The sequence below is a fragment of the Malania oleifera genome, chromosome 3 (genome assembly GCF_029873635.1).
Source record: "Malania oleifera isolate guangnan ecotype guangnan chromosome 3, ASM2987363v1, whole genome shotgun sequence".
NCBI classification, from domain to species: Eukaryota; Viridiplantae; Streptophyta; class Magnoliopsida; order Santalales; family Ximeniaceae; genus Malania; species Malania oleifera.
The window spans coordinates 109145828-109159008 of record NC_080419.1 but is presented as its reverse complement, the minus strand read 5'-3'; the positions used below and the strand labels follow the sequence as shown (position 1 = coordinate 109159008).

Below are 13181 nucleotides of genomic sequence, written 5' to 3'. Positions count from 1 at the left end.
TCATGCATATAACATGACTTGGTCTCCCACAACGATAACATACACCTCTGCCTGCCCGGCACTCTCCCAAATGATGTTTCCCACATGTCTGACAAACCGGGTATGTCTGCGCACCCAGGTTCCCACGAGGTCCTGCCATTTGCCTCTGGTCACCCCTATCATGACCACCTCTCCATGGACCCCTACTAGTGCCAGCCTAGAAATCTTGAGGCGCAGGCCTCTTCCTCTAACTCTGAGCTGCCACACCCCTCTGAATACCACTCTTAATGATCACAACTCTGTCTACCACCTCTGTAAATGTCTAAGCCCTGAAACTAATCACTTGCTCAAACAAATTCTGTCTCAGCCCTTCTTTAAACTTTCTCACCTTCTTCTCTTCATCAGGCGCTAAATGCGGAGCGAAACGCGACAACTTGACAAACCGAGCCGCGTACTGAGATACAGTCATCTGCCCCTGTACCAAATGCAGAAACTTTGCAGCTTTCGCACTCAGAACGATAGCAGGGAAATACCGCTCGAAGAACAACTCCTTGAATCGGTCCCACGTCATTGGAACTGAATCGGCCTCCAGTCCTCTATCAGATGCGCTGCTCTCCACCAGTGCTTTGCCTCCCTTGTCAGCTTAAATGTGGCAAATGCTACCTTCTTCTCATTTGTACATGGAAGCACTACCAACGTCTCCTCGATATCCTAGACCCAATTCTCAGCTACGCTCGGGTCATCACCTCCAACAAAGGATGGGGGCTTCATACCCATAAACTGCTCTATCGAACAACCACGCTCCCCAGAGCTCCTAACCATCTCAGCCATCACCTTCTGAGTGACACTGTGCAGTACAGCATCTGAGTCTCCTCCACCCATGCTGGAAGGACCTGCTCTATCCCTCCCAGCGTTCGTACCGCTACTTCCTGGATCCATCCTGAAAACAAGAAACACTCTTAAGCATCTTATCCCCTATAAGGACCTATCTTATACCAACTCACAATTAACTATCTTCCCTATCTCTACCCAATATCCAGTCCTATCATCTAGACACACGACCCGACAATAGTTTACTATGGTTTTCCTGAAATCGTCACCCTAGGAAAAACACATAAACCACTACGGTAATCCTGTACCCAGACACAGAACAAACCTTAAATCCTTTTCCTATACTCTGGTATGACTTCTACTGCATTCTAAAGTCTACAAAACCTAGCAAAACTTGGCTCTGATACCAAACTGTAACGACCTGCCTAATTATCTGATTTTTTTTTTAAACATACTCTGATACCATAGTATTAACCTAAACAGCAGGAAGCAGAAATCATACAAACATAACCATAAACCACTATATACAATACCAGAACCAATAATAGAGTGCTGAAATGTTTTCAAAATATACAAAGATAATTGTATCCCCAAAAATGCCATCAACTAGCTAGGGCTATACAAAATCATTCCAAAAAATGATACTCACTCTTTGCTGGGGCACTACAGACGCCCTCTATTTGCGAGCCTGATCTGCTCGCCTACCCGGATCACCTAAAAAATATTTCAACACTGGGATGAGCCAAAGCTCAGTAAGAGAAAATATGCTATTGCTAGTGTGTGGAAAATGAGCTACTATATATCATGAAATTTGTTTCATATAAACATGAATAATTGAGTACAAAAGTACAGTACAAATAATAAAGCACACCACCCATTTTCCCTATTGCTTAACATATCAGTATTATGGTTATACTTCAAAATACTTCTAGTGTATATAATAGGATCCCTGTTTCTATAAATCCGTACGTATGTAATAATAACTGAAACTGTTCCCTGTGGTTATCTGTGTCATGACATGCCCCTCATGACGAGGTTGTGCGGTTTGTAGGCTGGATTTACCTTAGCTGGCCAACCAGGAATAAATCACAAACTCCGTCAGTCGACCTGCCCACCTCAACCCATATCTGGATGGGGAGCCTAACCTTTTTAAGGGCCTAGGTGGTCGACCGTACCACGTATTATCTGAATAGGTGGTTGCACTTATAAAGTAAAATAGTATCTGTAGCAATGGTACCATGCTCTGTAGTTGCAAGTCCAATAGGGTCTGATATCGTATAATATATTTCTATATACATGTCTTTCTGATTTACCATGATTCTGAAGTACTGAAGTAACCATGATGCTGCATAATGTACCGAGGTCTAAATACTCATAACATGGAACTGCATATTCATAATACTGGAATTCATATAATCATGGTACTGAGATTCGTATAATCTTGGTACTAAAATCCGTAAAATTATGGTACTAAAGTTCACATAATCATAATACGTAAATCCGTAAAATCATGGTACTGAAATTCGTAAAAATCATGAAGCTAGCATTCGTAAAACATATCCCCGTACTACATACATATTCACAAGCCACACCATACTTTAATACATAATTTTCGTAAATAAATAAACTGTATAATATTTAGAAATATCCTAACATAGCATATTTCCCTTACCTGACTAGTGGAAAGCCCTAGGGAATACAAGTCTAACACCCGCAGGGCTTCCTACAAAACACCCTGAAACCAATATTTGCCAGAACTAAATATCAGTATTTTTCTGTTTATATCATTTCTTATAACTACCATAAGACCAAAAGGAGACTAAAAGACCTTACCCTGAATTTAGGATGATTTCCAACTCCGATTTCCTGACGATTCGCTCCGGTAGATGCGTAGAGAACTCCGCCAGGAGCGTCGTGGTAGCTTCGGATCGTCGATTCGGCGACTGGTGGGGCCGAAAATGAAGAGAGAAGGGAGAGAGAGAGCGGCGAGAGAAATGTGATAAAATCCCGGGTTTCCACTATTTATAGGGTCAGGTTCGTCGACGAGCCCTTCACAAAATTCGTTGACGAGACCCTGTGTTCGTCGACGAAATTCAGAGCAGCCCGAACCACCTCTCGGTATTTTCTCGTCGACGAAGCCCTGTGTTCGTCGGTGAAATTCTGAAGACTTTCATCTACGAGACTCTGTGTTCGTCTACGAAGTTGAGCAACTTCCTTGAAATTATTATTATTTAATATTATCTTCAAAATGCAAAAGTCTACGGCCTCCTTTTGTTTCTGTTTCTATTTTCTCTCCCTCTAATATTTGAAATGCTATTATTCTTCGGGTCACTACATAGGGTCCTTTACTTCATAATTTTTTTTTAGACAATTTTTCCAAATAAGAAATATGAAAAATGTAATTTTTTTTTTTAAAAAGAATAGAATGCTATAATTTTATGAAAATATGCAACATTAAAGGTACATATTCATTGTTTTTCTATATTATATCAACAAATATGAGTCAAACTTTTTTTAAAAATATTTCTTTATTTAATATCTAAATAAACATTGCTATATATATATATATATATATATATATATATATATTTAAAACAACATTTATGGGTTATTTGGGTAGCTATTGAGAATTTGACCTGAACCTACTTAACCTATTAAGTAAATGAATTGGGTTTTCATTATAAACGAGTCATTCATTGAAATTGATTTAAACAGGCAAGCCATGAGTCACTAATTGAGCAATGACTCATTTTGTTATATGTAATTATGTTTACGGTATCACTTTTATTTTTTATTTTTATTTATATATAATAAAAAAATAGATTATGGAAACATATTATTTTTAATTATTTCTTTAAAAATTTAAAATTCAAAATTTAAATTTCATTTAGTTTGATAATATATCGCAACTCCTAATGTTTTAAAAGTAAGATCAAATACTTATATTTAAGTAAAATTTTATACTCAATATAGAAAAATAAGTTATGTAAGTCTTGTGTATAAAATATACTTATCTTTTGAAAGTAAGACTTAATATTTTATTTAAAAATTGACATATTACAAAGTAATTTAACAAAAATAACAAGTTAAATGTTCAAGCTAAAAAAAAAAAAACTAATTTGGCAAAAAAAAATATAACCTAACAAACTATGAGTATATCATTACATAAAAAGCACGAATAGTGTATTTTTGTAGACAAAATATATATATATTTTTTGAAAAAGTAAGAAAAATAATCTCTAAAAGATTATGTTCAAGCAAAATTAAATAAATTTTATATTTAAAATTATTTAAAAGGTTAATATTTGAACTATGAATTAAAAAATAAAATAAATATAATTATATTATAACTACCATTTTTTAAAAGTAAAATAGATAACTTTTTAAATTTCTCTAAAATTGTTGTGAAGTTATTTAAATAATAGTATAATTTATAAAAATAAAATTGAGAAATAAAATTATAGATTTGCAAGTAACAATAAATAATAAAATATAAATTTAGTTGAAATTTTAAAAATACATTAATTGATTATTAAGTGAATAAAAAAGTAATAGTTATAAATAATTTATGTAGCAAAAAAAAATATAAATTACAATAAATTTTATTTTTTTAATTGGAAGAAGAATCTGAACACTGAGATTTTTTTACAAAATAATAAAAATATTAATAAATTTGTATCATATCAATCCAATCAAATCATAATAGTATGTGTGATGTTAATGATTTTTAAATAAAATATAATTTTTTGTAAATATTTTTGAATATTTATAAATTTATTATTTGCAAGCTAAATTATATCAGTGAATACATATAATTTATTAAAATTTATAAAAATATTTTACATATAACATATTTCACCGTAACTTTTGTAACGCTTTTACTAGAAAAATAAAATATCTAAATAAAAAAATTGTATCTCTCTCTCTCTCTCTCTCTCTCTATTGTTCGTCTCGAGAGACACCTTCCCCATTTCGTTTTGTTTCAGTGCGTGCAAAATGGCAATCTCGCTCCGTGCCAGCTTCTCTCCGAGTTGTGTGTCTCCTCAATCTCCAGGTTTCTTTTCCTTCACTCTCACTTGTGTTTCTTCCATCCGTCCTCTACTATGACGCTACTAAGTCCTAGAGGCAGCATTGCCATCTCAAAAATCTCACTCTATCAGTCTCTGATACATTCCAACAGGTAGGCTCTGCAAATACACCGGTCAATCCGTGGTAAACATCTTCATCCACTAAATTTTTAGTATTATTATTATATATGGAGTCTGGAAGCATGGCAATTGATGATTGTTTATGATTTATGTCAATTTAGGAGTAGTTGTTTCGTTATGGTGGACTGGTTTGGATGAGTAGACTCGGCTCATCAGTGTCTGGGTTTTGGATATGAATTGCTTAGATTGTGATGGAAGATTTTGTTGGGAAGGGGATTATACCTGGAGTAACAATCACACACGAAGAAAAATTATGCACATCCACAAGGAACACCGGATTTACGTGGTTCGGTCCAAACTGACCTACGTTCACGGGAGCACACCACTGCACTATAAATTGGGAGGAAAAATACAGAGGAGCCTCACTGCTCTACTCACCACAACTCACTGCTGTCTGCACACAGCACAGCACTCTCACACACTGCACACCTCTCACAACTCTCTGCTGCACACACAACTCATTACACACACACCACCTTTCTGCACTCACAGCAACACTGCTGCACATACACACTTCTGCAACCCACACACATCCACGCACACTCCCAGCCCATATATATATATATACAAGGGGGAGCTAAATTCAAAGACGGTGGCTTGCAATTTCAGTAAAGCCTGCAGAGCAGGTGGCCGTCCATCTCCAGTGTCAAAGGTGGTGGCTGGGTTGGTGCGACTGTCGGCGGCTGGGCTGGTGCGGCTGCCGACGGCTCCACACTAGCAATCCTAACAATCTCCTACTTGGAGACGGAGGCAGCATCTCAACCAGTGTATAGACGAATGATGTGCTCATGTCTGTCTTCAAGCATAAAGACCAACTGAAGTTGAGCACAACTTCAGTTTCTCTGTAGTTACCACCTTTGTCAACATGTCAGCTGGATTTCTGCTGCCTTGAATCTTTTCAAGTGTCAGTACTCCATCCTCTAATAGAGATTTGATGAAGTGATAACGCAATCCAATATGTTTGGTTCTGGAATGAAATGCAGAGTTCTTTGCCAGATGTATCGCACTCTGACTGTCACTGTACAAAACATTCCTTTCCTGCTTTAACCCAAGCTCTGTTAACAAACCCTGAAGCCAAATCATTTCTTTGCTGGCTTCTGTCACTGCTACATACTCAGCTTCTGTAGTGGATAGGGCAACAATCTTTTGTATCTGCGACATCCAACTAACAGCTGTTGTGCCAACAGTGAATACGTATCCGGTGGTGCTCCTGCGGTGATCAATTTCACCAGCAAAATCGGCATCTACATATCCTTTGACTTTCAAGTCTCCTTTGCCGAAACATAAGCACTTATCAGTAGTGCCTCTGAGGTACCTGAAGATCCACTTCACTACTTCCCAGTGAGTCTTTCCTGGATTAGACATGAATCTACTGACTGCTCCCACTGCTTGGCCAATATCTGGTCTGGTACAAACCATAGCGTACATGAGACTTCCAATGGCTGAGGCGTAAGGTACCTTAGCCATGAAGTCCTTCTCTTCATCAGTCTGGGGAACCTGATCCTTGGAGAGGCAAAAGTGTCCTGCCAAAGGTGTATTTACTGCTTTGGCGTTGCTCATGTTAAACCTCTGTAGAACACGGCCAATGTACTCCGACTGAGATAGCTGCAATGTTCCCTGTCGCTTATCTCTGGAGATTCGCATCCCAAGTATCTGCTTCGCTGAGCGTAAGTCCTTCATGTCAAATTCCATTGACAATTGCTGCTTCAATTTCCTGATCTCTTCTATATCTGGTCCTGCGATCAACATGTCATCCACATATAACAACAGGATGATATAGCTAGACTGATACCTCTTGAAGTAGCAGCAGTGGTCGGCGTTGCACTTTGTAAAATCATTCCTGTGCATAAAGCCGTCAAATTTTCGGTACCATTGTCTGGGAGCTTGTTTGAGACCGTACAAGCTCTTTTTTAACCTGCACACCAAATTCTCTTTACCTTTCTCTGAGAATCCTTCTGGTTGATGCATGTAGATTTCCTCATCAAGATCACCGTGAAGAAACGCCGTCTTTACATCTAACTGCTCAAGATGTAAACCCTCTGAGGCAACAATACTCAGAACAGATCTGATGGTTGTCAACTTCACAACTGGTGCAAAAATGTCGGTGTAATCAATTCCTTCCTTCTGCTCGAAGCCTTTAACTACTAACCGAACCTTGTATCTCCTGGAGCCGTCATGCTCCTCTTTGATTCTGTACACCCACTTGTTGTGAAGGGCCTTCTTACCTTTGGGTAACTCAGCTAGTTCCCACATTCTGTTGGAGGTGAGGGACTTCATCTCATCCTTCATCGCAAGCTCCCACTTGCTCGCATCTCCTGCCTGACATGCTTCATCATAGCATTCGGGCTCTCCTCCATCTGTAAGAAGTAAATAATCTATATACCTTCTGTTTGGTACATGGGGCCGAGTAGATCTCCTAAGCTCCGGAGCTGGAGTAGGAGGCGGTGGTGCGACGAATTGCTCCACTGGTTCCTCCACCTGAGGATTCTCGGCATTCTGCTGTTGTGTCCCCACACATTCTGGGACATTATCCATATTTACATGGGTTGATTCTCTCTGAACTGGTTCGGTGGATTCGGCTGTGTGCCTATCTTTGTACATCACCTTTTCATCAAAAATCACATCTTTGCTTTTGATCACCCTTTTGTTTTCATCATCCCAAATGCGGTATCCAAATTCATCTCCACCATAACCGATGAAAGTGCATTTTCGGGATTTCGGATCCAGCTTATCCCTGACATGATCATTGATATGTACATATGCAACACAACCAAAAACTTTCAAATGTGAAAGTCTTACCTCTTTGTTACTCCAAACTTCTTCTGGTAGGCAATAGTCCAATGGTACTGAAGGACTTCTATTAATCAAATAAGCTGCTGTGTTGACTGCATGTGCCCAAAACATCTTTGGCAAGCCTGACTGCATACGCATGCTTCTGGCTTTTTCTGTCAACGTTCTGTTCATCCGCTCGGCTACGCCGTTGTGTTGAGGCGTACCTGGCACAGTCCTTTCCATTCTGATGCCGTGCTCATAGCAGAATTTCTTGAACTCGGTGTCAACATATTCTCCACCGTTATCAGTTCTCAGCCTTTTGATTTTCAAACCAGTTTTGTTTTCTACCATCGCTTTCCAATTTTTAAAAGCATTGAAAACATCAGATTTATACTTTAGTAAGTAAACCCATACCTTCCGTGAATGATCATCAATAAACGTGACGAAGTAATGCTTTCCTCCTGTAGACGAAATGGTTGTTGGTCCCCATACATCTGAATGGACTAGCTCAAGTTTCTCCTTCTTCGGGGTACTGATATTTGTCTGGAAACTAACTCTCTTCTGTTTCCCAAATATGCAGTCCTCACATGTGTCAATCTTCACCGACTGTAAATCACTCAATTTACCCTTTGAGTGCATCACCCTGAGTCCCTTCTCACTTAGGTGTCCGAGTCGTTAATGCCATAAGTTGCTATCATCATTTCCTGTAGCAACTGTAATAGACATACATGTATCAGGAGTTACATAAAGAGTACCACTTTTCTTACCTCGAGCAATTGTCAATGCTCCCTTCGAAATCTTCCATTCATCACCAATGAAAGAAGTATTATAACCCTCATCTGCCAATTGTCCGACTGAGATCAAATTCTTCCTTAGGTCTGGAATATACCTGACACCTCTCAGTTTCCATACTGACCCATTTATTTTGATCTTCACTGTCCCCTTACCGGCAATGTCGCAAGGTTGATCATTACCCAGATATACTTTACCGAAATTACCTGATGTATACTCCTCCAGGCAATCTCTGCTGCAAGTGGCATGGAATGAAACTCCAGAGTCTAACACCCAAGACTCCTTTTTGCTCTCCAAAGAGCAGATCAACAAATCATCGTTCTCGGAAGCAATATTTGCTTCTGTCTTTGCCCTCGTATCTTTCTTCTGACTTCTGCACTAGTTCTTGTAATGACCAGTCTTTCCACAGTTCCAGCACTCAATAACTTTTCTGCTCTGAGAACCTGTGTCCTGAGTACCTCTGGAATCTCTGGATTTGGACCTCCTGATCCTGGATCTGCCAGTATTGTTAGATCGTCCATGCCCGCTTCCCTTTCCTCGGCTTTCCACATTCAAAGCTGAACTTGAAGTGGAGGCATTGTTCGACTGCATTCTGATCTCCTCTGTCAAAATCATGCTGATAACCTCGTCGTATTTCAGTTTCGATTTTCCTGCAGAGCTACTGATCGCAGTTACAATACCTTTCCAACTCTCAGGCAGCTGGCTGAGAATTAATAGGGCACGGATCTCACTGTCGAAGGTAATCCCGACCGAGGCGAGTTGATCCGACAACTCGTTGAAATTATTCAAATGCCTGTTGAAACTTTCTCCTGCAAACATGCTCATTGTAAACAGTCTTTTCATGAGATGTACCTTGTTCGCGGCTGATGGTTGCTCGTACATGTTCGATAGTGCATCCATAAGGGACTTGGTGGTTGCCAAGTGCTTGATGTTGAAGGCAACAGACTTTGCCAACGTCATCCTCACAACTCTGAGGGCTTTTCGGTCAAGTAACTCCCACTCGCTCTCCTTCATGGATTCTGGCTTCTCCATCAGTGGTAAGTGTAACTCCTTACCAAACAAGAAATCCTCGATCTGCATTTTCCAGAAACCGAAGTTTGTGCCGTCAAACATCTCGATGTGAGAGCCTTTTTCGTTTGACATCTCGATTTACTGATCTAGAGATGGAATTAGCTCAATTGGACAGCACGGTTGGATCCGGAACGGTCGAAAACCCTAGAAATGGCTTAAGTCGCTCGAAAAACGGACCCGAAATGGCTTTAAAAAGCCCGGTCAAACTTTCGGTCAAATTCAGTCAAAATGGTCAACCCTGCTGACGTGGCAGTCTGACGTGGCACGTGGGACCCACTGCTGACGTGGCACTGTGGCCCACTAATGACGTGGCGCTGATGTGGCGTGGGGGCCCGGCTGACTTGCCGGTGACGTAGCAGCGCTGACGTGGCAGCTTGCTTGGCGCCACGTGGCGCTGACGTGGCGGCTGGCTAGGCACTGACGTGGACGGGATCTGGCTGACGTGGGCGTTGACGTCAGCGTCTTCAACCTTCCGCTGGTCGCCGGATGGGGGCGCGTGAGGACTCTCCCGTCCTGTCACCGGCGTGTGAGCGCGCGTGGCTGGGCGGTAATTTCGCCGGTGGCGCGTGTGAGCGCGTGCGGCTTCTTCCGAGTTCTGTTTTAGCTCCGGTTACCTTCTTTGGCTTTGTCTCGGCGAGAGGAGTTCGATGGTAGCCTCAAAATTAAATTTTGAGCTACTGGACAGGGGCTCAAAATCCGGAATTTTTCTCGATTTGGCGATTTTACTCCGACCAAAGCTCTGATACCAATTTGTTAGGAAGGGGATTATACCTGGAGTAACAATCACACACGAAGAAAAATTATGCACATCCACAAGGAACACCGGATTTACGTGGTTCGGTCCAAACTGACCTACGTCCACGGGAGCACACCACTGCACTATAAATTGGGAGGAAAAATACAGAGGAGCCTCACTGCTCTACTCACCACAACTCACTGCTGTCTGCACACAGCACAGCACTCTCACACACTGCACACCTCTCACAACTCTCTGCTGCACACACAACTCATTACACACACACCACCTTTCTGCACTCACAGCAACACCGCTGCACATACACACTTCTGCAACCCACACACATCCACGCACACTCCCAGCCCATATATATATATATATACAAGGGGGAGCTAAATTCAAAGACGGTGGTTTGCAATTTCAGCAAAGCCTGCAGAGCAGGTGGCCGTCCATCTCCAGTGTCAAAGGTGGTGGCTGGGTTGGTGCGACTGTCGGCGGCTGGGCTAGTGCGGCTGCCGACGGCTCCACACTAGCAATCCTAACAGATTTTATTTTATTTTATTTGGGCAGAGAGCGCTCCCGGTACGCTTTTTAACAGTTGGGAAAAAGAGGTTAAGCGGTGTGCAGCTATTAGTGGACGAGTACATTGAGAAGTTGAGATGTTACTGCGCTGTTGAGGATGTTCAAGTCCGCTCAAATCCTAAGAATGCTCGGTAAGTAGATTTCATTCAACTTGATAGTAACTACCAATGGGCGCACTATGTGTGTGCTCCACGGCTTTTTATTCTTTAAAACTTTTAAAAAATTAAATAGTAAAAGGGTATTTTGGAAATGTTGTAGATAGTTATAGGAATCTTTTAAAATAATTATGAATAGTTACAGGGATAAATTTGATATTTTTGAAAGGTGACACCAAATAGGGGAAACCCCTTTGTAATAATAATAATAATAATAATAATAATAATAATAATAATTATAATAATAATAGCGTCTTACCCTGCGCTGCATACATTGTGCTAATCTATGAGAAATTCACATCGTGGCTAAAGGGATACAATCTAACACCCATTGAGCTCTCTAACAGGTCTTGTTAATCCTCATTCACATATTTAACCTTATTTTCAGGTTATCATCTTAATTGTATCCTATTATGAGGTGGACTGCGCGGTCCCTTATTTTGTGAATATTAGATTTAGTCCAATAGTTTGCCCTTATTTGAGATGAGGAATTCAAGGTGTGAGAACAATATCATACCATCCATGTCACATTCTAATTTCTTTTATGCGATTGGCAGTGACTCCATTTGGGTAAATCTGATATACTCACCAGGCTTAGGAAGAAAATAGTATTGAAAATTGACCTTAATTACAAATATCATAGTTGTTTTTCTAGAAACTTTTTCTTTTGAGAAACCAACTTTTGGTTTCTTAGATCAATGCGAGGAGGTCAAAAGAATAATAAGCCAAAAGAGAAAGGGCCTTCAGTTTGTTTAGAAAGAAACCAAAAATCACAAATGTTCTGTAATATGATTAAGAGAAAATATGCATTCACCAAGCTTCTTTACCTTGTACTTACGCACCTTATGTACAAAGTACAAAACATCCTCAATACAATTCATTTTCCATGTGTTAGACTAGTCCTGCTACATATTTCTTGGACTGGATTTATTACAAATAGGGTTAGCATCTGCAAGCTTCTTAATCTATCCTTGTTTGTATGAACACTTTAAGAATTAGTCGTACATGTGTATAACCATGGTCATGAATATAATCATCATTCTAAGATCTCTTTAGCTTTCACGAATTATTCAAGTAGCACGCCCATCTCGACATGGCATGAACATTTCCATTGAGTTATAATTTTCAGCTTGGCCAACGACATCATAAAGATGGAATATTCTCTACTGGTTTAGGGCCTTTCATCAAAGGGAGCCACAATCCTTACTTGTTTGACTTCTACATCTCAGACACACTATACAAGTAGTTACTACATAGTTTTCATATTTCCAAATTATTCACACAACAATAATTAATAGTTATGCATCACCTTGAGTATTGGATTATTGTTGGTCAAACTAGGTATAAAACTATGCCTTTTGCACTTACGATTATATTCAAGCTTAATTGACCTAAAATATATTATTTAGTCATTCCCAAAATATATAGACATTAGCGTAACTATATTCCTTACAAAACCAATAGATATAGGAAATAAACTCTCCCAACCTTAGAAAAATACACTGCTATATAAACATTAGTAAAACACTTGTATTGGAGTTTATTAAGCAACAATTTCATAGGGTGGCTAATGGAAGGCATTGGAAAAAAATATTTGGGAGTTGGAGTTAGACTAGGGAAGAGTGCAATATGATTTCAAAATTTCAGTTATTGTGTTATATTATTATAACAAAATAATATAATTGTTTTTAATTTATATTTTGTTATTATAACAATTCTTTATTATAAATATAATCATGACAATAATATTATGGTACAGGGGTAGCAATTTCAAGGTGGCCAATGTAATGACTAATGAGGGCAATTTTGTTCAAAGAGCATGGTAATTGTTTTCGCATGTTTCATGGGAATGTGGTTCCCATGTTTTATGGGAATTCTTCATTCCTAAGGAATGTTAGATTTCGGCCATGCCAAATTTCAATCCCAAAACAAATATTTGAATTCAATGCTATGGACAGCACATTCTCAAGAATGTTGAAAGACATTGTGAATCAAATACCCCTTAATGGTTTTATGGTGGCATTTTTCAAGGACAATTGGGAGGTCATTCAAGAG

General features: G+C 39.5%; 1 protein-coding gene across 18 annotated transcripts in view; it reads left to right on the top strand.

Annotated features, from left to right (window-relative positions):
• Window positions 1-4684: 4684 nt before the first annotated feature.
• Window positions 4685-13181, top strand: part of LOC131152132 (putative RNA methyltransferase At5g10620) — a 46590-nt gene continuing 38093 nt past the window's right edge. For all 18 annotated transcript variants that reach the window (XR_009135849.1, XR_009135852.1, XR_009135848.1 and 15 more), the window contains exons 1-3: window positions 4685-4864; window positions 4991-5022; window positions 10960-11102. Coding sequence is in view for 12 of the 18 variants with exons in the window: in XM_058103796.1 (XP_057959779.1) it covers window positions 4807-4864; window positions 4991-5022; window positions 10960-11102 (233 nt within the window). In the remaining 6 variants the exon portion in view is untranslated. The remainder of the gene's footprint in view (window positions 4865-4990; window positions 5023-10959; window positions 11103-13181) is intronic.